Source organism: Pygocentrus nattereri, chromosome 4 (genome assembly GCF_015220715.1).
Source record: "Pygocentrus nattereri isolate fPygNat1 chromosome 4, fPygNat1.pri, whole genome shotgun sequence".
NCBI lineage: Eukaryota > Metazoa > Chordata > Actinopteri > Characiformes > Serrasalmidae > Pygocentrus > Pygocentrus nattereri.
In genome coordinates this window covers 33,183,358-33,206,520 of record NC_051214.1, presented here as the reverse complement: position 1 = coordinate 33,206,520, position 23,163 = coordinate 33,183,358, and the positions used below count along the sequence as shown (strand labels likewise).

Sequence of the window (23,163 nt, the reverse complement as noted above, 5' to 3'; positions counted from 1 at the left end):
AGGAAACAGTTCATGCAAATAAAAAAAGAAAACTGGTCCTACCTGATTTGGCTGGAGTTAGTTTCATGCTACATCTAGTACAGGGGTTGGCAACATGCAGCTCTTTTACTGGCCGGTTGCGGCTCCACAGGAGAGTCTAGGTAAAAATAACATAGTTTTTTACGTTTGCAGGTAAATAAAGCTCTGCTGATGGTTCTAACCGTTTTAACACTATATGGTCTTAAATGTTGGGGTTAATGTAGCCTATATCTGCTAATTCACCCTTTAACCTTAAAGGTTGGCACGCAGACTGCTGGTCACATAGCATCGCATAGTCTGTAGCTAACAAAACAGTGAAGAGAAAGGTTTAAGATGAACATCAACAATCGATAACAGATGGACTTATTTGAATTTATAATCACTCCAGCTGGTTTCCTGATGTGTTTATTCTGCAACAGGAAACTGCCAAACACTAAAAAGTCATGAAGTTGAAGTTTTTCCCGTTCCACCTTAAATGGTACTGCAAATTCTGGTGCCTCAGACACCATTTTAAGTGGAACGGGAAAATTTGAACAAGAAGCTGACGAATGAGAAGCAACTTCAGCCTGGTAAAAAAAATCCAATGTTGACAGACATTTCACAAGAAAAAGTTTCCTGTCAGAGATGCAAGAAAAGCAGCTATAGCCAAGCTAAAGCCTAAAACAGAGCAAAGTAAGTCTGCGTTTTCGTTTATATTATCTTTATATATTTTTAGTCTATACTAGCACATTAGCATGTACAGAGACATATTTACAGCCAAGATGGTGAAATGGACATAAAATTTTGTGGCTCCCAATGTGGTTTGGGTTTTTTTTTTTTGGCTCTTTCGTAACATTTTGGTTGCGACCTCTGATCTAGTAGCACAGTACACTGACAATTACAAACTTGCTTTACCTCTTGTCTAAACTTTACTGTGAAGATAGAATCTTTCAGTTAAAGCCAAATAACTGGACCATAAGCCTGTAATTCTGTGGTTTTGGGAGGATTTTAATGATGCTAATGACACATCTGCCTTTGACACAGTACATGTACACAAAAGCAACAATACCTATAATCCCATAATTTGGGTTAAACAAATTTAAAAGCTGTTAAAAGACTGATCTGTGCAGTGCCAGTGAAACTTAAAGAATCGGAGTAGATTTTATACAGATTTTAAATAGTCAGCCCACAATAACCTGTTCAGGGGGAAATGGACACATGGTCTTCCACCTCTTTCCCTGTCTCTTGATTTAGCTCTGTTTATCTAGCTCTTGTGCTGTGTGTCATGATCTGCTCCTCTTCCCCTCACACAGCTAAAGGAGCAGAGAGAGAAGGAGAGAAAAGCCCGGAAGGCCAAAGAGAATGGAGAGGATGACGGAGGTGAGTTTGATGACCTGGTATCAGCGCTGCGCTCCGGGGAGGTGTTCGATAAGGACCTGTCCAAGATGAAGCGGAACCGCAAACGCATCAACAGCCAAACCACTGACACGGGGAGGGAGCGTCCCATCACCAAACTCAACTTCTGAGCTACACATAGTTGTTTGGCCAGTCAAAAAGCTTCATTACTGAGCCACACAGCACAGCTCCACAAGTGTTTGGTTCCTTGACTGGACAATACTGCCCCTTGGTGGTGGACCATAGGAGAGCAGTCTTCTCCTTTAATAGACATATAATGGACAAAGTATATGAAAAGAGCATATTGGAGAGAGAGGGCGTTAATTCTTAGAGGGTTTGCCTACACTTAATTACAAATTGAAATGGAGCACCTGTCAAAAAAGTTGAAAGAAGAGACTTTTGGTGGATTTTAAGACTACAGCTGCCAAAAACACCTCATGCAGTTCTTTCTGTCTTCGAGTGGATTGGTGCTGGTGTACCGAGATTACTAAAACAGGGAGGAAAAAAAAGTAGTCAAATCTGGATTTGACTTGAGAGGAACTCGCAGCAGAAGTACACTTCCCTTCGATTTTCCATTGCAAGATCTCTTCTAACCTTCAGCACAACTTCACAAGAAACCATCACAGGATCAAAAACTGCTCATCAACATTGAAACACAGCATGCAGAGTTACAAACTACCAAACCATTCCATGCCAGCAAGACACGCAGAACTTTTTCCACCAATAAATGGAACAGTTAAGAGAAAATAGACATTGCTGGACGGGCTGATACCAAGCAGAAAGAACCTGGGTATTTCAATCTGAGCTGGTTATCTTGACCCAGATTAAGCCTGTCCCTAGACTAAAAAAGAATTACCAGTGGTGAATCCATTGACTATGTAATCTGGTCCAAGATAACTCTTAATTTTAGTTCACAAAGCAGCTCCACAACCTTGTTTTTTTGTTCTTTACTATATAAGGACCACTTTTATATAGAGTGCTTTTATTGAATATTAATAATGGTATCCAGGGTTGTGGGTTGCTTATTACAGCATAATATGGAATTGCATTGGATACCAGACACAGGCTGGCTGAAGATCATTTGTAAAGGTAAGTTTTAGGTATAGGCCCAGGCCCATGTCGTTTGGAACACTGTGGGTGGTCAGTTGTGCAGACTCTATGCATTTATGTTGTTGGGTCTTTTGTTTTGAGGACCACCATGTCAAATGTAAACTTTATTTAAAAAGAAACGTAAATAACCAAATCAATGCAATACTCTCTCCGTCGGCTCTTCCTTCCTTGCTGGATATGTTCCAGTCTTTTTATCTGCAGTCTAGTTTTATGTTGTGACAAAGTTTCCTTTTACAATGTGAGATGCCTCCATTGGACTTTTGTAATTTAAAATGCCTTCCATTGTTCAATGGATCTAAAGGTGAATAAATGGGAGAAAATTTTAACTTTCTGTTGTGATTAGTATGATTTTGACCCTTTCTCTACCTCCTTCTTTAACATGTTTTTGATTGCATTAAAAATGTTTTCTATTGCAAAGTGGTCTCTGTCAAGAGGTGCTTTTAAGACCAGATGCTTTTAAAACTGCCCTGGTGTAGGCTAAAAAAAAAAAGAGTAGCATTGACCCTTCCATACTCAAAAATTAGTCTAATGTAATATCTGATCTAATATCAAATAAATTATTTGAGAAGTTTCAATCAGGTTTTTGTTATAATTAGTACTAAAACAGCATTGGTTTGTGTTATCACTGATCTCAGGCTTAGCACTAAAGCACAAAATCCTGCTATGTTGGTCTTATTGGCTCTTACTGCAGCTTTTGATATCATTGATCATAACATTCTAATTCACCGTCTAGAATGGTTTTAATCATGTTTATTGAATAGACAGGTCTTGGATTCACTGGGCAATCATTCATCAAAAAAAATGAAATGAAGCGAGTTTTCTAGCATTTCTCTGCTTGACTGTACAAGCGGTGTTACACTAGAACTGACATGCACTAATAATATAATCAGATGTACAGTTAAAATACTTTTTGTTGAATATACAATCATTATTAGAGTAATTTATTCATACAGATTTCCTGCAAAAGAAATACAGATTGAAAATAACATGTGGACCCCAGCAGCTCCCCAGTGTAATGGCATAAATTACTGGAAGACATGGAGATCTTCACTCCAGCTCATCAGATGTTTGCTTTAGTACCATAGCAGACTCATCGGAGGAGGAAGCCATTCTTCAGGGTGTCATCATTCTCCAGAGTGAAGCTGGCCACTCCACTGTAGTAAGCATGACCCGCAACCTCGACCACCACTGCCTTGAAGTCCCCACACATGGTCTCCTTGAGACATAGGTTAAGTCCACTTTGGTAAGGATAAAGCAATACAAACAGTACTCACACATGCAGAGAACTGTCACTCAACATTTTAGGCATAATATTTGTCAAATTCTGTAACTGCAATATTATAATTGTGAAATCTTTCATTTGTGGTTCATGCTATCAGTTAGTGTTGATCAATATTGATGCAGTTCAGTATCATATTTTCCACAATGCATTATAGTGTCAGATGATATTTAAGTTTACATTAGTAACATTTATCAACCTGTGCTTACTTAGTACTGGAACTGAAATCCAAAATAACTTGTTTTGATTGGAAATTTAATTTAATTTTCATTGGTTCAGTAAACATTAACCAAATAGAAATGAGTTTTTCACATAGTTTTCATGTACTTTTTCAAAACAATCTGAAGCACCCAGCAGATGACACACTTTGTTATCTATCAACAAAGTGATCAAAAAATCTATACTGCTGTGACGCGAGTGCTGGTGTATTATTTGGTATATTATTTATTTTTAGCATTATTTTGGTGTTGGGTACCTGTACTGCTTTTCCAGTAAATATAGCTCCTGTGGTTCCGCTTTTGAAGCTCCTAGTCTGGTGCAGTTGGATCAGACCTTTGTGGTACTGCAGAGCGATGCGGGCAGTCACACCTGACCCGGTGGGGCTCCTGTCCACCTAAAAAAAAAAAAAAAAAACACAAACCATAAGTTATTGGCACAACATTAAATTCTAGTGTCACCTAGACTGGAACAAACTGCAGTGAAATATGAAGAGCAATATTTCAAATCTTATAAAAATGTATTTACTTATAAGCTCAGACAAGACTAATGAAGTTGGACAGAAGATCAAGAGCCGAGTCTCACCTGAGCATCAGCAAATACACAAATATTGGCTGTGGGCTCATCAGAAAAGGCATCTTTGCCATCAGTGAGGATGGTGCCATAAAGGAAAGCTAGATCTTCACTAACAGGATGGTGTAACTTCACCTGGTAAACAAAAACTGAATTCAAGAGCTGCCTGAAGGTCCTAATCAGATAATAAGTTGTTAACATCATTTTCTCATGAGTATTCTTTAGGAATGGTAGCTGTGAGGTACCTGAGATTTGACTGCACTGGTCACAGCAGTGGCTACATCCACCAGATCTCTAGTTCTGGACTTACTGATGTCCATTCCAAACCTCTCAGCACTGACAAAAGCATACAGAGCTCCCCCGTAGCTTATGTCTAATGTGACCTCACCATACCCAGGAACAGTCACTTTCACATCTACAAAGACAAGAGAAGAATAATGCCCTTTATACCAAAGAAAAGGTTGAGACTTGCCGCTTTGCTAAATAATGCATCAGCAAATAGTCAAAACTGTTTAAGAACAACATTGCTCAACAAGCATTTGCAAAGACTTTAGGTACTACAACCTCTACAATACATAATATCATCAAGATTCAAGGAACCCAGAAAAATATCTACAAGCCAAAACTTTGACACACTGTTGTCAAACGCTGTTTATCGCTGCATCCACAAATGCAAGTTAAGACTGTACTAAGCACAGCTGAAGTCAACAATGTGTAAAAACGCCACTGACTTCTCCGGGTTTGAGCTCATCTGAAATGGACTGATGCACAGTGGAAACGTGTATTGTGGTCTGACGACTCAACTTTTTAATCGAAATGTTAATGTAACTGTTAATGGAAATAAAAAGCACCAGTAACGCTGAAAGATATATATATATATATATATATATATATATATATATATATATATATATATATATAGCTCAAACCCGGAGAAGTCAGTGGCGTTTTTACACATTGTTGACTTCAGCTGTGCTTAGTACAGTCTTAACTTGCATTTGTGGATGCAGCGATAAACAGCGTTTGACAACAGTGTGTCAAAGTTTTGGCTTGTAGATATTTTTCTGGGTTCCTTGAATCTTGATGATATTATGTATTGTAGAGGTTGTAGTACCTAAAGTCTTTGCAAATGCTTGTTGAGCAATGTTGTTCTTAAACAGTTTTGACTATTTGCTGATGCATTATATATATATACACACATACACACACACACACACACACACTTTGGAGCAACACATCGCTGTTGTTGGAATAAAACCTCATATAGAAAAAAACCTTTTTATTTTGTAATGCAATTCAATGAAACCAGATTTTTTTCCCCCAAGTAATTCTGGGCCGTTGCTCTTCGTCCATTTATCGTGAAATTTACACACAATGTAAAGAACAACAGGCATTTTCAAATTATGTTAACAACTGAAAAATGACAAAAATGGAGATACGAGGTTTTGTTCTGACAGCAGCGATATGCTGCTTTTTAGATGTCATCTTTTTTAGTGATGTCCATGTTTAATTTAACACAACACCAAGCCACGTTCTGTATGTGTTACAACAGCGTGGCTTCTTGAGCAAAATATAAGGAGCAATAAGGTTGCACTACCGAAGACTTGCATAACAGAAAAATGGCAAACAATTCCACTTTCAAAACTGGATCAACCAGTCTTCAGTCCTCAAACGACTATTAGGTGCTGTTAAAAGGAAAAGCGATGTAACACAGTGGTAAACAATGTAGCATATCTGGATGAGCGTGTTCAACACAACAGTCCATAGGCCAAATCATCAAATATGGTGGATTTGTACTGTGTATTGCATATCAAACAGAATTGACTAATTACAGCTTTCTGGGTTTTTTCTGTTTGTTTAACATTTTTCATACTTTTTTGGTATTAGGTTTGTATTAAAATCAGACAAAAATCAGCAGTCAATTAGAGACCTGCATAATCAGCAGTCAATTAGAGACCTGCATAATCAGCAGTCAATTAGAGAACTACATAATCAGCAGTCAATTAGAGACCTGCATAATCAGCAGTCAATTAGAGACCTGCATAATCAGCAGTCAATTAGAGAACTACATAATCAGCAGTCAATTAGAGACCTGCATAATCAGCAGTCAATTAGAGACCTGCATAATCAGCAGTCAATTAGAGAACTACATAATCAGCAGTCAATTAGAGAACTACATAATCAGCAGTCAATTAGAGAACTACATAATCAGCAGTCAATTAGAGACCTGCATAATCAGCAGTCAATTAGAGACCTGCATAATCAGCAGTCAATTAGAGAACTACATAATCAGCAGTCAATTAGAGACCTGCATAATCAGCAGTCAATTAGAGAACTACATAATCAGCAGTCAATTAGAGAACTACATAATCAGCAGTCAATTAGAGAACTACATAATCAGCAGTCAATTAGAGACCTGCATAATCAGCAGTCAATTAGAGACCTGCATAATCAGCAGTCAATTAGAGACCTGCATAATCAGCAGTCAATTAGAGACCTGCATAATCAGCAGTCAATTAGAGAACTACATAATCAGCAGTCAATTAGAGACCTGCATAATCAGCAGTCAATTAGAGAACTACATAATCAGCAGTCAATTAGAGACCTGCATAATCAGCAGTCAATTAGAGAACTACATAATCAGCAGTCAATTAGAGAACTGCATGAATTCCATGCTGATCTGATGCTCATCTACCTGGTCATCCCGCATGGTCATGCTGGTTGACCAGCATACCAACATCTAAAACACAACACATGCTGCTTTTTCTTGCAGGAAACCTATTGCACATCATTTGTTTATCCTGTGTTTTCCCTCTCTCAAAAGAAGTGAAGGCATTTTCACCTGTTGCAAAAGCAAAAGCTGGGACACTGTGGAATCTCACTGCTCCCGTTTTGCCGTTGGAATACTCCACAAAAGCCTTCACCAAGCCACATGGACAGTGGATGTTTATTTGGGTCTCTGGTGAAGTCGGGGCCTTAACCAGGCCGTAGTCTACAGCGAAGCGCCCGAGTGCAATAACAGCATGGCCGCACATAGTGCTGTAGCCCTTATTGTGCATGAACAGAACCCCAATGTCCGCTTCTGCTATTTCACTTTGGACCAGCAAGGCCCCATACATATCATAGTGACCACGGGGCTCGAACATCAGTAGTTTCCGAAGGTGGTCAAGATGTTCTCGTGCGTAACGCCGTTTGGCAAGGACAGTGTCCCCAGTCACATCTGGATAACCACTTATGATGATACGTAAAGGTTCTCCTCCAGTGTGCATGTCCACCACAGACAAAACGGCTCCATCGTGAGGTGGAAGCTTCGGAAACTCCATTGGTTCTTTAACAAATCAGAGAGAGGTGGACAGTAGTTACATTTACTGGATTTGTACTTCTAAAACTTCTTACTTTTTTTTGTATTTTTAAATAGCTCTACAACGGACTGGTGACCTGTCTTCCGCCCAGTGACCACTGGGACAGGCTCCAGCAAGGAGATAAGAAGGATCAGAAGGACAAGCGATAAGTGTGTGTGTATTTTTAAATAAATGTTATTTCACTTAAACTCAGTCATTTCTAGACAGGGCAATATGACTATACATTCTCTCCTGACCTCTAACTACAAATCGTGCACACACTTGAGAGTTTTAAATCTACACTCTTAAAACGATGGTTTTTCAAGGGTTTTTTTGTAACGACAATGGTTCTATGTAGAACCATGATCGAGCAAAGAACCATTTGCATGTGTTGTATGTGGTTCTATACAGCACCAAACAGGGTTCTGCTATTATTACGACGTCAAGCTTGTAACACAGAAGACCCTTTTTGCGTTCATGGTTCTATATAGGACCAATATGCCTTTATTAAAAATCTTGAACCATCGTTTTAAGAGCGATTACCTCTTGAGTACCTCGCTGCATGTTTGACAGAATAACTTTACTAACCTAACTACTGGCTACATGTACTCGGAGAGAATCACTGCGCAGGAGGCTATAGAGCCAAAACACAACCTCTTCTGCTTTATAAATGAACAGATGAAGACGGAACTGCCTACCGTTAAATGTGGAGAGACCTCAGTAATGAATATAAACTCGAATATAGCGCTTTCCACAATTTACACTTCAGAATGTCAACTTTTAAATTCTCGGTTTGTACGTCTGGAACTGAAAGACCCTCACCGCCCCCTGCTGCCGTGGAAGCGCAGTGAATGGCCTGGATGACGGCAGCCCTCTAGTGGTTTGTCGCTGTATTGCGTGCCATTTCTCTGCCGTTTCTAAGACCGTGACCCTGCTTTACTCTTTCGGCATCCAGTCAGTAAGCAAGTTAAGACATCAGTTTACATGTAGAGCTTTACAACACACATTTATAGCATTTTTAACAAACGTGGGAAGCAGACGTTGCCGCGCCCCTCCTGAGGTAGCACTGGCAAGTATACACTCACAAGCAGCCCCCGTTTCCTGTTTCTCCTTGGGGGGCGAGATGTAATCCTTTCCCACCACAGTTCAACAGGTGATCAATAGAGAAAAAGGACCGTAGATATACCAGACTGGACACTAGCTTTCCACTCAGCCCAGAGCCCGGTTGGATGGTCACGCCTCCCTTTGAAGACGGCCAGTGTTCGTTGCTTTTAGTGTGATTTGGCATTAGATTTGCTGCAGTGCCGTGGGGGAGCTTAGACTGTGTCTCATTAACAAACCAATATTGAGCTAAAGTGGCTATGTTAAAGCAGGAAAGACACAAAATGAGCAGGGCCAGGGTTTTAGTCTCAAACGGCTGTTTTTAGCCATATTATGCACTGTTTGGGTGCTACAGCCATTACCACAAGGCCTACATACATACGTATTACTACAGGCAGCCGCTTGTGATTTTACATATACGCCTACGCATACTTAACGTCAGCCTGCAGCGCCGAAACACACTGGAAGAACTAAACAAATAGTTCATGTTTAAAACGGTTTCTCTCTTCTGAATAAGAGCGATGTTGTAGTCATGAGAGTCGAAAGTGCGGCCGCAGCTCCTAAATAGGGAAAGTGTGAGGGCTGAAGTTGCGGTGCTGCGGCTCTGCAGACGGATCGCGGGAGGGCCGCCAGCCAATCCCAGCGCTGGAGGCGAGCTTCGTCAGAAAATGGGCGGGGTTTAAAGCACCTCGGTCTCAATGGGCGGGGCTGTGTTTGTACTCGGCGCGCTCGTGACAGCGAGCTTGTGCTCTTCTCCATCTGCGCAGGAGCTGGTCAGAGGGTGAAAATAGCTCTGCTACAAAAAAGCCCAGACCACGACGTTTTCTGTGAGTAGCAGTGGTCATTTTTTTGTTCCTTACGCTGTGCGCAGCTCTGGTAGTGGTTTCTGTTCATGTTCAAGTGCGAGGAGAGACACTTGGTCAAGCATGTCTCTCTGCGAGGTTTACAGTCTGTTCACGCGCGCGCTCAGCCTGCAGCTCTTACCTGAAATGTCTGAGTTGAGTTTGTATGTTTGAGGACAGTGAGGGGTCATTGAGGTGTCGTTCCTATAACTCACACAGCCTCCACTGCCATTTTTATCTTCTTTCCACTATTTAAAAAGTAGTGCAGTTATTTAGGAAAGCATTATTTCAGCTGTTTGAAAGATGACTTTTTTGAGGAAACCTTTTGGGTCACCAGACCACAACCCTGCTGAACATCTTTGGTAACACTTCATCGAGGGAACAGCTGGAGTAAGGAGGATTCTCCAATGCTGTACAAAGTTGTAAAAGTAATGCCAAGCAGGGGCTCACACTGTGGCAAGACATTTTGACATTAGTAAATATTAATGATGAATGGTGCAATCCTGTTTGCGAAACTTGACAAATCATTGATCAGTTCTCAACCAGAACTGCTGAAAATAGTTTTAACTCTAGCTTTAACTTTATTGTATGCTTTCTGGGCCTGTAGAAGATGGCACAAGGATGGAAGATTGATGTCTGTCATTATTTCACAGCATTTGACTCTTTTGCTGTCCAGGATGACATTCCTTGTATTGTGTTGAGTGAATGCACCAACACAACTGCAGACCCACTTCAGAATCAAGGAGTTTATAGTACTGTTTGTATGTTTGCATACCATTTAACCAAAACCATTACTGTTGCTATGGCCAGTTAAGTCCTTCATGTAGTGCTCACTGCACACCTGAAGCCAGGAGACCTGGAAATGTTGCATGCAGACCTGGCCTATGTTGGAAGGTAACTGTACTTTGGCTGGTAAGTTTTGTGTCATACGCACAGGTGGCTTACTCGTATCTCCAACAGAGACTGGGATGGGTAGACCTAGAATAGGCAGCACATGCTATGTGTCAACATACATATTCAGATCCATTATATTCTAATGAGAAAATAAGATTTAAGAAAGATTTGAAATAAGCAGATACACAATCTATTTCTGCAAGCTACTCCTTCATTATTTATTCATTGGCTGCGTCTGCCATGTGTAGGAACAGGCCCATCTTGGCCGTTTGGATGAGTAATGTTTCCTTTGTAAGGATAATCAGACTTTTCCACACCCATGTTTTGGTTTTGCTGCACCTAGCAGAGGTTGGTCTGGTCTTGTTTAGTAGAGATCTTGTTATAGTCATAGTATTTGCATACCACCAAAGAACTGAAAATATATGCCACAACTTGGAAGTTCTGTCTCCATTGAAGAGACTAGGACTATATTTACTCTTGCCTTCACCCAAGGGTGCCTGAAGTACAAAGTGTTACTGAATAAAGCACCAAGAGAAAAGAAGAAATTGTATATTTGAAACAATAAACTCTTCACCTGGAACAATATGATCTGACACATTTTCACTCTCACTCTGAGGGGAGAAAGATTGACACTTGAGCAATATTCGAGCTGTATTAGTTTTACCTCAGTTTTACCTTAAGTGATTACTGGCAAGATCTGTGATTTTAATGCAGCATGAATCTGCAGCGCGCATGGAATTTCCAAGTCAGTAGTAATAAATCCAGACTGAATGACCTTCAGTAACCAGCGGAGCATGAAGCTCCCTCAATGATAACAGGCCTGTTCAAATCCACTTTACAGTAATTTTATTATGAAACCTTGCAGAAGATGTGACTGTGAACCGTATTGTTATTGTCACTGAATGCCACACCTGTCGTGTCATGCTGGTATGAACATTAAGGCTAGCTCTGATGATTTGGGGAAATTACAAAGATGCTCCCAAAGTAAAAAGGAATCTAATAGGGCTTTTCTGGTTCTATTATTTTTTTTTCTATTCTGTTAATATTAATAGTTCTATTCATCTTAACCAGTACACAACAAAGTCAAGACTGAAAAGCCGCATAGCGGCTGTGAGATTTGTATAGCAGGTGGTAGGTACCCTCTGCATGGCTGATCATTTACACATTAGTGATGTATATTTTAAGTATATACATGATGCATCTGTAAATTTATACAGCGTCTTTGGCTGCATATTTGATGTTTAGCCAAGTTTCATAATGTAGTAGTATTTATAAGCCTGTTTGGAAAGGATATGGTTTGAAAAAATTTTTAAAAGACTTAGCTGTACACATGCATATTGCTGGTGTCAGAACAAAATCTTGTATCTCCAAAATGCTAACTTTACAGGAGAAGGAAAAAACATACTTTACTTTTAATGTAAGTCAATGGAACCAGACTTTTTTCTAAGTAATTCTAGGAATTCTGATCCATCCATCATAAAATGTATACACGATGTAAAAGGCAACATGCATTTTCAAATTATGTCAAAAACTGAAAAATGACAAAAATGGAGATACAAGGTTTTGTTCCGACAGCAGTGATATGCAATGTCAGGTTGCCATGTGGTCAAATGGCAAAACAATACAGTGGACATGCTTGCTGAGGTGAATTAGGGTAAGTGAAGGTGATCCAGATTCACAACACACACGTACACACAGCAAGTGTTGCCTGCCACTCAGTGTCTACGTGGTAGATCAGTGCATCCTATTTTCAGACCCCATAGATTCCTTCCATCTCTCTGTCTCTTTCTGTCTCTCTCCCTGTCCTTTTGCATGCGTATGTGAGATGGCACATGATCTTCAGGCTGTGAGTACTGAATGTGTACTAAAGCTGTTTTTACTACTTGGTGTCATGGTGAAAGAGCAGCCTGGAAAGCTTTCCCTGTTCACCTACTAGACCTTTCCATAGTGGTTTGAGAATGGCTGTTGTGATAAAGTCCCAGCCCATAGCAGGTGTGCATTTCTGTGAATACACAAGAATATGTAATGGTGTTCTAGCATCTTTTAGATGCCAATAATGATCCATTTTTTAAACTCTGGAATGATATACAGTACTGTGCAGAAGTCAGAGGCCATCCTTCATTTATTTCATGTCTAGTTAAAGTGGTAAGTACAAGTTATTAATTTTTAGCATCAGGAAAAAGCACAAGGTGTGTGAAGGGTATCATTGTAGGCATATTGTAGATCACTTCAATACTTTTTCTCCCTGATATGCATTAATATTATGTGTCTTTACACAAAGAAATACCAGTGCTGTTACGATTAGTGCTGTAACGTGGAGCGATGGGGAGGGGATGCAAGCATGAGAAAAGCAAGATTTATTCGGGGCAAATCCAGGGTCATTGTCAAAACAGTCCAGGCTCAGGGAATCAACACAGAGAACGGGAGGGACGGACGGACATCACGAAATAAACACAGAATCCAAACAATACACTTCAAACAGTACATACAATACATCCAATACATCAAACAGAGACCAACACAGGGCTTAAATACCAACAGGGATAACGAGGGACAGGCGGAAAACAGGTGGAAACAATCAGGGGCGGAGTCATGAAACAAGGGGGCAGGAAAGTGAAGTAAACACAACAGGAGCACATGGGCAAGACTGGGAGGGGCAAATCGTGACAAGTGCCACCTGTTTTAGGGAAATAAGTTGCATTGCCATTATTCTTTCCAAACTCATACAAATGGACGTACAGAATTGTGAATTGAAACTCTTCATTTGTTCAGCTGCAAATTACAAAAAAGCCTCAACTGCTTAATATATTTCTGTATTTAGTCTGTATATCCTTTACCTTTTTAAAGCTTCTGTTCTTTTTGGGAGACTTTTTTTTAAAGAAAAATGTAGGGACATTTTTCCACACTTCCAAAGTTCAGTCTTAGAAGTTGGTTGTGTCTTTAGCTTCTCACAATCCAAGAAGTCCCAAACACATTCAAGGATATTAAAGTTTGGACTTTGGGGTGGTCAGTCCATTGTTGTGAGAACACAAGCAGCTTCCGTGTTCGATTTGCACATGTTCATTAATGGCTTATTGACAGCTACACATCCTTTCAGACCCATAGTATTGAGTTGTCCTCTCACAGTGGAAGAGTGGACAGAAACATGCAAGTTTTTTTCCCAATCTGAAGTAAGACTGGAGGTTTAGTGGTGCCGTTTATCTGGTGGTGACACTTTTGGTGATGTACCAGGTCCCATTTTCTCTAAACCTTTCAATAATTTTGACTTTTTCTTCCTTATCTAATCTCCTCAAAAACATCTCTTGAAAAGTGCATAATCTGTTCTTAAAGACTTGAAATCAATAGAGGGTGTTCTTTTGCACAGTTCCATAGGTTCCTCACTGTTGTTAAAGAGTTCTAACCACAAACACAGGCCATGTGTGTATGTTTCACACTGGGGTCACACAGGGTGTTTGTATCCCTAAGAGCATTAGCGTGTGAGTGTGTCTGTGAGTAATACATCATGAGTTGCATTTTCTGTGTTTACTAATAAGATGTGTAATAGCGTTTAACAGCTGTACTTTCTCTGCTCACTGGTAAAGTGCACTGAGATTCTTATACAACAGTATATTTCTAAATCACCCCTAGAATGTTACTTATATAGATGGTTCTAAGCCCATAAGTCTCTCTGGAGTCTGCCAAAACTGGTGCCAACCCTGCGCTCTTCACACACAATCACAGCTGAGGTAAACAAACTGCTCCCCTTTCAGAAAACCATGTAGTGCTTCATCAGTAATGCAGCAATTACAGCCTGTAGACTTCCTAAATTACAGGAGCGCTCGTCAGCAGTCAATGGAGTTCTGGTATAATCCTGTATCAAAGGAATGCTGTAAATTCTGCACATTTCCACCTGATTTGACTTAGCAGCATAATGAGAAAATATGTTTTATTGGAAAATATGACTTTTGAATTGACTTCTTTTTGAATTGACTTTATTCTCCACTGTGAAGTAAGAGGGCTATACAGACTACCCGTGTAAAACTTGTGTAACACCTTGCTGTAGTTTAAGATGCACTGGCATTGGCAGAGTGAAAAGGAATACTCTGGTGGTTTTGTTTTTTCAAAAGCATAAAAAAAATTGCAAATGGTCACTTTACAGGAGAAGATACAAATATTACGTTAACTTGTATGTAAAATTAAGAAAGAGTTTTTATTCCATACAATGTAGAGCATTTTTTATTACATAAATTATCCATTTTTCATACAGTGTAATGGGCAACTGCCCTTGGTTTCTTCTTTTTTGTTTTTGTAATGAAACCTCCTAGAGATTTTTTTCCAGGCCATAGTGCTACAATTTTAGGTTTACCTGAAAAATATTGGGCTATTCATTCAGATAGGGTCAGCTATCTTTTTTTTAGAATATCAGAGAACAGAGTAGCATTATTCACTTCCAGTGTACTGTGTAGTATTATGTTTTCGCTGTGATCAGTTAAGGCAAACTTATTCATGTCAGTGTAATCCACTTTATCTGTTAGGGGACTTTCCACCTTCAGAAAGAAAGATTAATTATTAAAAAGGGAGAGGAGGAGTAATAAAGCGCAAGCACAGGTGCATGCACGTCCAGGAGTTTTGGGTTGGAGAATAGTTAGCAAAAGTTCAGTATGTTGAGCTCAGAAGGGATAATGTCCTCAGGCTTGGTGTTTTTATTTCTTGTACAGGTTTATATCTTGGGTGATATATTTAATAGTACTGTGTTTTAGTTAGGTGGCATGGTGGCGTGGTGGGTAGCACTGTCACCTCACAGCAAAAGTGCCTGGGTTCGATTCCTAACTAAAACATGGTACTATTAAATATATCATCCAAGATATACATCTGTACAAGAAAAAAAAAACACCAAACCTGAGGACATCATCCTTTCTGTGTGGAGTTTGCATGTTCTCCCTGTGTCTACGTGGGTTTCCTCCGGGTCCTCCGGTGTGTGTGTGTGTGTGTGTGTGTGTGTGTGTGTGTGTGTGTGTGTGTGTGTGTGTCTGTCTGCCTTGCAACCTGTCCAACCTGTCCTGTGTATCCTGCCTTCCGCCTCCAGCACCCCCCGTGACCCTGAGGAAGAAGTGGCTTAGATGCTGTGTATGTGTGTGTGTGTGTGTGTGTGTGTGTTAGTTATAATGTATCTTGTTATCCTTTCATAGTATCCACCTTGCTATGCTGCATGGACTGAAGAGTTGAGGGCCCCCAGAGAGGAGAGATGGCATCAGAGGGAGACCCTGACGCTCCCCTTGGGGATGCAAGGGCTGTTCCACTGGATATTGATGACGTCCATATGCTGCTCCAAGGTCAGAATCATCTACACATAAGCTGTGGGATTTTCACATGGTGGAAGCTGATAGAACCTGTTGGATTTGTTTGGTTGTTCGAGTCTTTAGAGCAGTACAGTCAAATGCAAACACCCCTACTCAAATCACACATTTATGTACAACATAAATATGGAATTTTTCTTTTTTTGTGCACAATTTCTTTGCTGAGTTTGTCATTTTGGGAAAAATAAAATATAACATGGGCCATAGCTTCTGCACAGGTTGACCTGTATGTTTTTTTCCCCATGTGTTAAATGGTTAAATTCAGAAGATAAACAGTAAATGTGCAGAAGTCTGTTCTCTGTAGAAAGCATGCAGTTATTGTTTACTTATAAAACTCAACAAAACATTTGACATTTGACCAGGGATGCCCAAACTTTTGTATATGTCTGTTGTAAGCTGAGGTTATTTAATTTCATGAGCTTCAACCTCTATGGCTTGAAAAGCCACGCTTGTGCTGGAATGCGTATTTGTTTAGCGGTCAATGTGCACTCGTCTGACTTTGATTCACTTTGTGTCCATTAATTTCCTAGCCTTTCTTCATTAGACACCGCCAGGCTCTGTGTGCTCAGAGTGTGGGAACTGTAAACCTCTGACTCACCGCTCAGCAACTCATTAAACAAAACACTGTGAGAGGGTGTGGCAGTTTGTAGGTGTTGTCGTCCTACTCTAGTTAGAGTTTGCTTGACAGAAGTCTTGCCATTGCATCTATACTCTTAAAAACACTTTTGGTTCCATGGAAGATCCCTTAAAGAATCAGTTTTGGTAAATGAAATGTGTGAGTGTGACTAACCTTTTTAAAGTTTAAAGAACATCTACATAATGCAAAGGTTCTATACCACCTAAAGGCTTTTCCAAGAACCATCCAAGCTGAGAACTGTTTGGTACCTTTATTTTTAAGAATGTAAATATGTGCCTTATAAATACTCTTGTGGCTGAATGCAATCACATCCTCACAGCAGTGCTGTTACTGCAGCAAATTCCCTAGTAATAATAATAATAAACAACAATATTATTGCTATTGTCATTATTTTTTAATTACTACTGATAATATGTTTGGGCAGATGTTTACAAAATTCTAGACACACTATAAAATTACATCTTAAATATGTTGGCCTATTTGTCTTCTTTTGTTAACAAAGAATTTCATAAAAAAAGAATGTAAAAAAAAATGTAATAGAATTTAATGATTAAAAAAGGAGTCCAACACAATCTGCCTCAGTACTAGGAAGATATAAAATACATAGCTATAATAAAATAAGTAAGTCAAAAAAATTGCTGTTTAATTTAGATCCAAGTTTAAATTATTTGTAGCTGGGCTACAGTTTTGAATTACAGGGCCTCTGTCCTATGTTTTTCTGGTATTTCATTTTTCTCTTGAGGCCCACTTATAACATGGTGTGGTTTTATGTTCCAAAAATGGTCATAATTTGTTTTTACATGACCATTTTCAACCTCTCTTCATCCTTTAGTATATAAGATATATTATCCCTTATCCCTTTATCCCTTATTCACAAAGCATTCAGAACTGAAACGGGGGTGGAGGGGAATGGGTTGTTTAACATGCTGAATAAGTGGATATATGTAAATGATGTTGTGTGACATCATAATACTGAATTCAAAATGAGCTGAACATAACATTCCATACATGGACTGTATGAACTGAGTAGTGGATGATGTTCTGGAAATTGTAATAAGGTTTACATATCACTTCAAACTTCAGAAACAAAGGGAATTCAGTTTTCTGTGATTTGTCGGCCCTTTAATTGAGTTAGCAAAATGCAGTGTATTATATGGTGTTTATGAATTTAAAAACTTAAATCAGTGATAGTAGTTTTTAAAGTAAACCACACATTTTCCATCACAGTTCGATTTAAACAATTTCAGGCGCTCCTGAGCGGTACAATGATTTAAGCATTTGCTTTACTGTCAAATAATCCTGAGTTTAGCCACAGCCGTCTAAGTGGAAGAAACAATTGAAAATATGTATTGTTTAACTCACTGAACTGGAAATATGGGTTAGGAGAGCTTTTTGCTAAACAAAGAGGTTTGAGTTGGGTGGATGCAGATGCCCACATGGCTTTGAGTTCGCTCAAAAAGTAGTGAGGTAAGTTGCCTTATGAATTTAAGTTGACCTGGCTTTTAATTTTTTTTTTGTGCAGTTTCAGTGTTTGCGTGTAATTAGGACACTGTTGCATTGTGCAGCTGCACACTACAGTGTAAATGTGATTTTTTTTTTTTTTTAAGCTTGAGGATCCTATAGTTTTATGGAGAAGTCAGCGTTGTTCTTATATTAGCAAGAGGACCATGTGACTCCTGACTCAGCTTCTGTTTGATCTCTCTCCCTCTCTCTTTCTCTCTATCTCTGGGTCATTCCCAAACTCCCCAGTGGTTATTTTTAGTCGAGGAACAGTTCAAGTGACAGTCAGGAGTGAAATGGACCTGTATGTGGAGTTAAAAGTGTTTATACGGCTGCAAAGCAAACATAGCCAGGGTGAACGAATGAATGTAGGTCATGTTGAACTTTGTATTAGATCATTTCTCGAATGCGCTGGATAATATTTCATAAATCATTCTTGAATGTCACCAAAATGCTGAGCTTGCAGTAGCTTGGCATTTTATAAGATTGTCTTTTTATATGAAGACATTTCCATGTTTTAAAACTTCTAGTTCAGCTGAAACTTTGTGACTCCATTGCCTTGAGTAATCAGTAACACAAGCCAATTCCGTAATGATGATCTTAAAGTCTATCTCCACTGTTGACTTTGTGTGTGGGTCATTTGTGTCTCTCGTGTGTCTGTGTCTCAGTCTGTTAGAACCATCTGTGAGTGCTGGCTGAGATCCAGACAGACTTGCTCTTTGGTGCATGGTATCTGGGCTGGAGGGTGTTTGCTATGACTACATAAGAGTCTGTGGTAGGAGTGTCTTCTTGAATCACAGCTGTATCTGGAGTGATAGCCTACATGTTACTGGCTATTAGATGATTCAGTGTTTTTTCGTCATTGCTGTTTGAAAAACTCAGGACTGTGCAAAAGTCAGAGACAGCACATTCAATTTTCAACACAGAAAAAAGAAGAAACATTTAACAGTTAAAGCCTCACCAACTACATATTTAATCAAAATCTTCAGTATGTAGTGTGTCCACCTTTTGCTTTTGTTACGGCTTTAGTTCTTTCAGGAGGCTTGCTTTTGTTTTTTCCCCCAAGTTCAGTCTTTTTCTGCTTCTTATTTTCCAAGTAATCCTAATTACAAATTTGATCTCATATGTCCAGTTTAAGTGTTTTAGTGCATTTTTTTTCTTTTTGTCTATTTCTTTTTCTCAATAACAGTTTCTTGTCAACTTCTTGTCAGCTACACATCCTTTCAGACTCATAATGTTTCTTCTCACAGTGGAAGGATGGACAGAAACACCTGTGGATTTTTCAGATCTGAACCAAGAGCTTTATTTTCTCCTCTCTCCTCTCTCTCAAATATGAAAGTTTTTTGGTGCTATTAATATGAAGGGAACAGTTTTGGGGGGGTCTGTCAGGTCTTGCATGGTTGTCAGGTCTTTAGTGTTTTTTTTTTTTAACTGATTTTCCTTTGACTTTACACTTCTCAATGCAAGTGAATTGTCTTGTATCTGTTCTCTTCAGAGATTTGTCTTTTTAGAAAAGGATGTTTTTTTTTCATCAAAAAAAATGCTATTTTTCATGAAAAAGAAATTTGTAAGAAAACTTAGATGCGTTTGGGGAGTTTCTTGTGTGAATTCTAGTGTCTCTTTAAAGGAAAGGGTGGTCTCAGACTTTTGTACTACTAAATATCATCTTTCCATCAGTGCTACTTAGGATACATAATTCCAGTCTTGATTATACAGTCTTAACTGTACTGTCTACAGTTTTATTGTCTATAATGTTTTATTTCAAACTAGAATATGTGAAGTAATAATAGCCGTTATTTTAATACAATCTTGAACGCGTACCCAAAAATACCAAGATTTGAAGAGTTCTTAATTTTGAATGAGATTCTTACTGCCACAAAAGATTCTTTAGAATCACTCCCTTTCTCAGCAGCAGGTCACGGTCCTTTATGTGGCCAGTCTGGACATACAGTATTTTCTTTTTATAAGGTATAAAATTTGTATAAGTTGAAAGGTTTCAGGAGTGCTGGCAGGGCTGAGTGACATTAACATAGGTGTGGTGACTGGAATTCAGTCCCTGTTAAGTGGAATCTTTGTGGAACAGAATTGGTGCTGAAGATGAAAAAGGAGCAAAATTATGTGTTTTCTTGGTTTCATTTTATGCATTTGCTGTTTTTTTCAGTAACTTGCCAACAGTGGGGGCAAAAAGGTTCCTGTGTGTAAATTGCTATTCTTTACAGCCACACTACCACTTCATTTTTGTCTGAAATTGATGTAGGACACATTAATTTCTGTGTACTGTGTACAGTACAAAACAGGAGTGTCCAATCTTGATGTGGCTACAAGTTTTCGTTCCAAAAGTGATGGAGCTCACAGGATTCCACTGGTTTAACCGATTGTTCAGTTGTCAAACAACTGATCATATGCAGTCCTGCTTCACTGGAGTGGAAACCTCCGGCCACAATGGCCCTTTGCGGATAAGATTGGACACCCCTGATTTAACAGATGACATTTTCTTATGATCCTGAACACATGCGTGCAAACTGTGCTGTGGTGACGCAGTGGGTAACGCTGTCGCCTCACAGCAAGAAGGGCCTGGGTTCGTACCCACCAGCATACCCCCACCAACCACCCGCGACACTGAGGGAGAAGTGGCTTAGAAGATGTATATATACACACTTTGTGTGTGTGTGTGTGTGATGAATATGGCATTTATGTGAATCGTTTGAATATTATGACTAAAAGAGAAAGGGTGACACATTTCTACAGTTAGCGGAATGGGACAGAGAAAGGAAAAGCAGGTCCAAGATGTGTGAAGGGGGGAAAAATATACAGTGTTTGTGATAGTTTCAGGGCCCTCCCAGGACAATAACCTGTAACCTGTTAACACAGCCACAGTTCATATGAATTAGTTTTTATTGTATCCTTTGTTAAACTACATGACGTTGACAGTCTGTTTGTTCTTGGGAAAGCTTGGACAGACACCTAGAAAGGGTACAATGACAGTTGCATGCTTAAAAGACTTAATGGAATTGTATTATTTTGTGGTACACATTTGCAGTTGGGTTGAAAGTAATAAGTAATAAAAAGTAGTTAAATCCATTTACTTTAACTCAGATGACTGATATCGTCAGACTAACATATGTTTATAGAAGCATTGCATAGATTTATCAAATCATGTGTTTTCCTCACTCTGTACTGTCAGATAGCATCAGCATGCCCTCTACAGCCAAATATCTTGTTAAGACACTGTCAAAAAAGGTTATGTCACCACTTTTGGTTCTTTAAAGAACTGTGTTTAGAAAAGATTTGTGAGTGTGAAGAGCCTTTTAAAGTCTTCAAGAATCTTCACTTAATGGAAAGGGTCTTAAGGGTTCTTCCTGGAACCTTTATGTGGAGATTTTTTCAACCTTAAAAAGGTTCACATTCACACATCACATTTAGAAAAGTAGTTCTCTAATGCTTTCACCCATTCAAAGATTTTCAGGGAAGCTAAAGTGGTTCTTCCTCAGCAGTGGTTGCCAAACCCTCCTGGAGATTTACTTTCCTGCAGAGGTTAATTCTAACCTGCATCTAAAATGGAGCCAATAACTTAACTTACGCGTTTGATCTAGCCAATTAGGGACTTCTGAAAAAGTTAATTAGCTGAAGTGAATTTGGCAGGTAGTGGTTTGATCTCCAGGACGAGGGTTGGTGAACACTTTTATGGCATTGGACAAAGAACTCTTTCTGGCCTATTTTTAAAAAAAAAGTGTAACATGAGAAGCATACGAATTTTTAAGAACCCCCCCCCCCCATGCAACGGCTCTTGGAGAAACCCTTAAATTGGTATAGAACATTTACATGATGTGAAGGTATTTAAAAGGTTCTTCACTCTAACAAATGTCTTTTTAAGCACCTTTTTTCAACTCATACAGTACATATAACAACTGATGGGTGGATGGGAGATTGCTTTCTCCTCTATAGAGCTGTAATCAGATATAGTGTTGCAAGGAGAGAAGGTGTCTGAAGCTACAACAATGCAGGCAAGATACAGGAAAATGGCTTCAATTATGTACCTCGATGTGAAGTTGAACTCATTCACTCCTCAAAGGCTTGTGTATTGAGCCAGGTTTCCAGTAGATGAGCCATTTCTGTTCTGAGCTTAATAATAAGTTACTGTATGAGTTGGCTTCTTTAATCTTCGAAGCCACAAAGCTCTGTTTTGGCGACACATCTACATATTTCTGCATGGATATACTCTACTTTAAAGCCAGAGTAAAGCTTCACTTGACTTTGAGAAACCATATAGAAACCACTTAGCACATTCAGCGTTGGCAGTGTTGGCCTTCTGCCCCATGGATTTCATGTTAATGTGTCAGTTTTGTTCTTACTGTATCTGATTCCATGGCTGTGTTTCTTGTCTTCTGCAGTGGAACAGGAACAGGTTCAGAAGAGGACATTCACCAACTGGATCAATGCTCAGCTTTCCAAGGTAAACCATGAAAAGCTGTAAAGCTGCATATAGTTGTCCTTAATGTGAAATTATTGGTCAGTGTTTTGTCAGACGGGAGGCCTGGTGTGTGAAAGGCAAGAGCAGTACTGTGGGTCACTAGCAGAGCTACGTTCTTTCTGTGAGTCTTGAAGTCTTGAAAAAGCTGAACAGACAGTGTACTGTACTTAGTGTATATTTCCTTTATGCTATAACTAATGCATTACTACTCAGTTCATCCAACGAGCAACTGTTAGACAATGTCCAATAATGCAGTGACCCTGCCTGAAGTGCTGACTCACTGCCGGGAGTGAGGTCTTCAAGTAAATGAGAGGGTTTATTTATTCTTTATGGATTATTTATGGAGCCCAAGCAGCGGCCCACTTTGACGGTCTGTAATATGACACAGCAGCCTTCTCCTCTTCCACTTTAGCTGACTCTGTACATGTGATAATATGTGGGTTTGCAGTAATCCTGCTTCTGTAATTTAGT

General features: G+C 39.3%; 3 protein-coding genes across 8 annotated transcripts in view; 2 read left to right on the top strand and 1 right to left on the bottom strand.

Annotated features, from left to right (window-relative positions):
* daam1b (dishevelled associated activator of morphogenesis 1b) overlaps nt 1–2,828 on the top strand; it is a 94,450-nt gene extending 91,622 nt beyond the window's left edge. For 3 of the 4 annotated variants that reach the window (XM_017683966.2, XM_017683972.2, XM_017683961.2), the window contains one exon: nt 1,311–1,523. In XM_017683966.2, the coding sequence (XP_017539455.1) occupies nt 1,311–1,523 (213 nt within the window). Of the gene's footprint in view, nt 1–1,310 lie in introns of all 4 variants that reach the window. The other variant, XM_037537904.1, reaches the window with a different exon arrangement.
* On the bottom strand, nt 2,586–9,550 carry LOC108412093 (trans-L-3-hydroxyproline dehydratase). 2 transcript variants are annotated; one of them, XM_037537905.1, is made up of 7 exons: nt 8,997–9,550; nt 8,610–8,852; nt 7,413–7,898; nt 4,816–4,985; nt 4,583–4,705; nt 4,257–4,394; nt 2,586–3,718 (listed from the first exon to the last, which is right to left on the bottom strand). In XM_037537905.1, exons 3-7 carry the CDS (start codon nt 7,891–7,893, stop codon nt 3,593–3,595), a joined length of 1,038 nt encoding a protein of 345 aa, XP_037393802.1. In that variant the 5' UTR covers nt 7,894–7,898; nt 8,610–8,852; nt 8,997–9,550; the 3' UTR covers nt 2,586–3,592. The 2 variants fall into 2 exon arrangements, with proteins under 2 accessions (XP_037393802.1, XP_017539484.1); XM_017683995.2 differs by lacking the exon at nt 8,610–8,852.
* Nucleotides 9,551–9,740: 190 nt separating this feature from the next.
* Nucleotides 9,741–23,163, top strand: part of LOC108412110 (nesprin-2) — a 132,918-nt gene continuing 119,495 nt past the window's right edge. For both annotated transcript variants that reach the window (XM_017684013.2, XM_037537746.1), the window contains exons 1-3: nt 9,741–9,839; nt 15,917–16,060; nt 22,613–22,674. In XM_017684013.2, the coding sequence (XP_017539502.1) occupies nt 15,973–16,060; nt 22,613–22,674 (150 nt within the window). In that variant the 5' untranslated portion in view covers nt 9,741–9,839; nt 15,917–15,972. The remainder of the gene's footprint in view (nt 9,840–15,916; nt 16,061–22,612; nt 22,675–23,163) is intronic.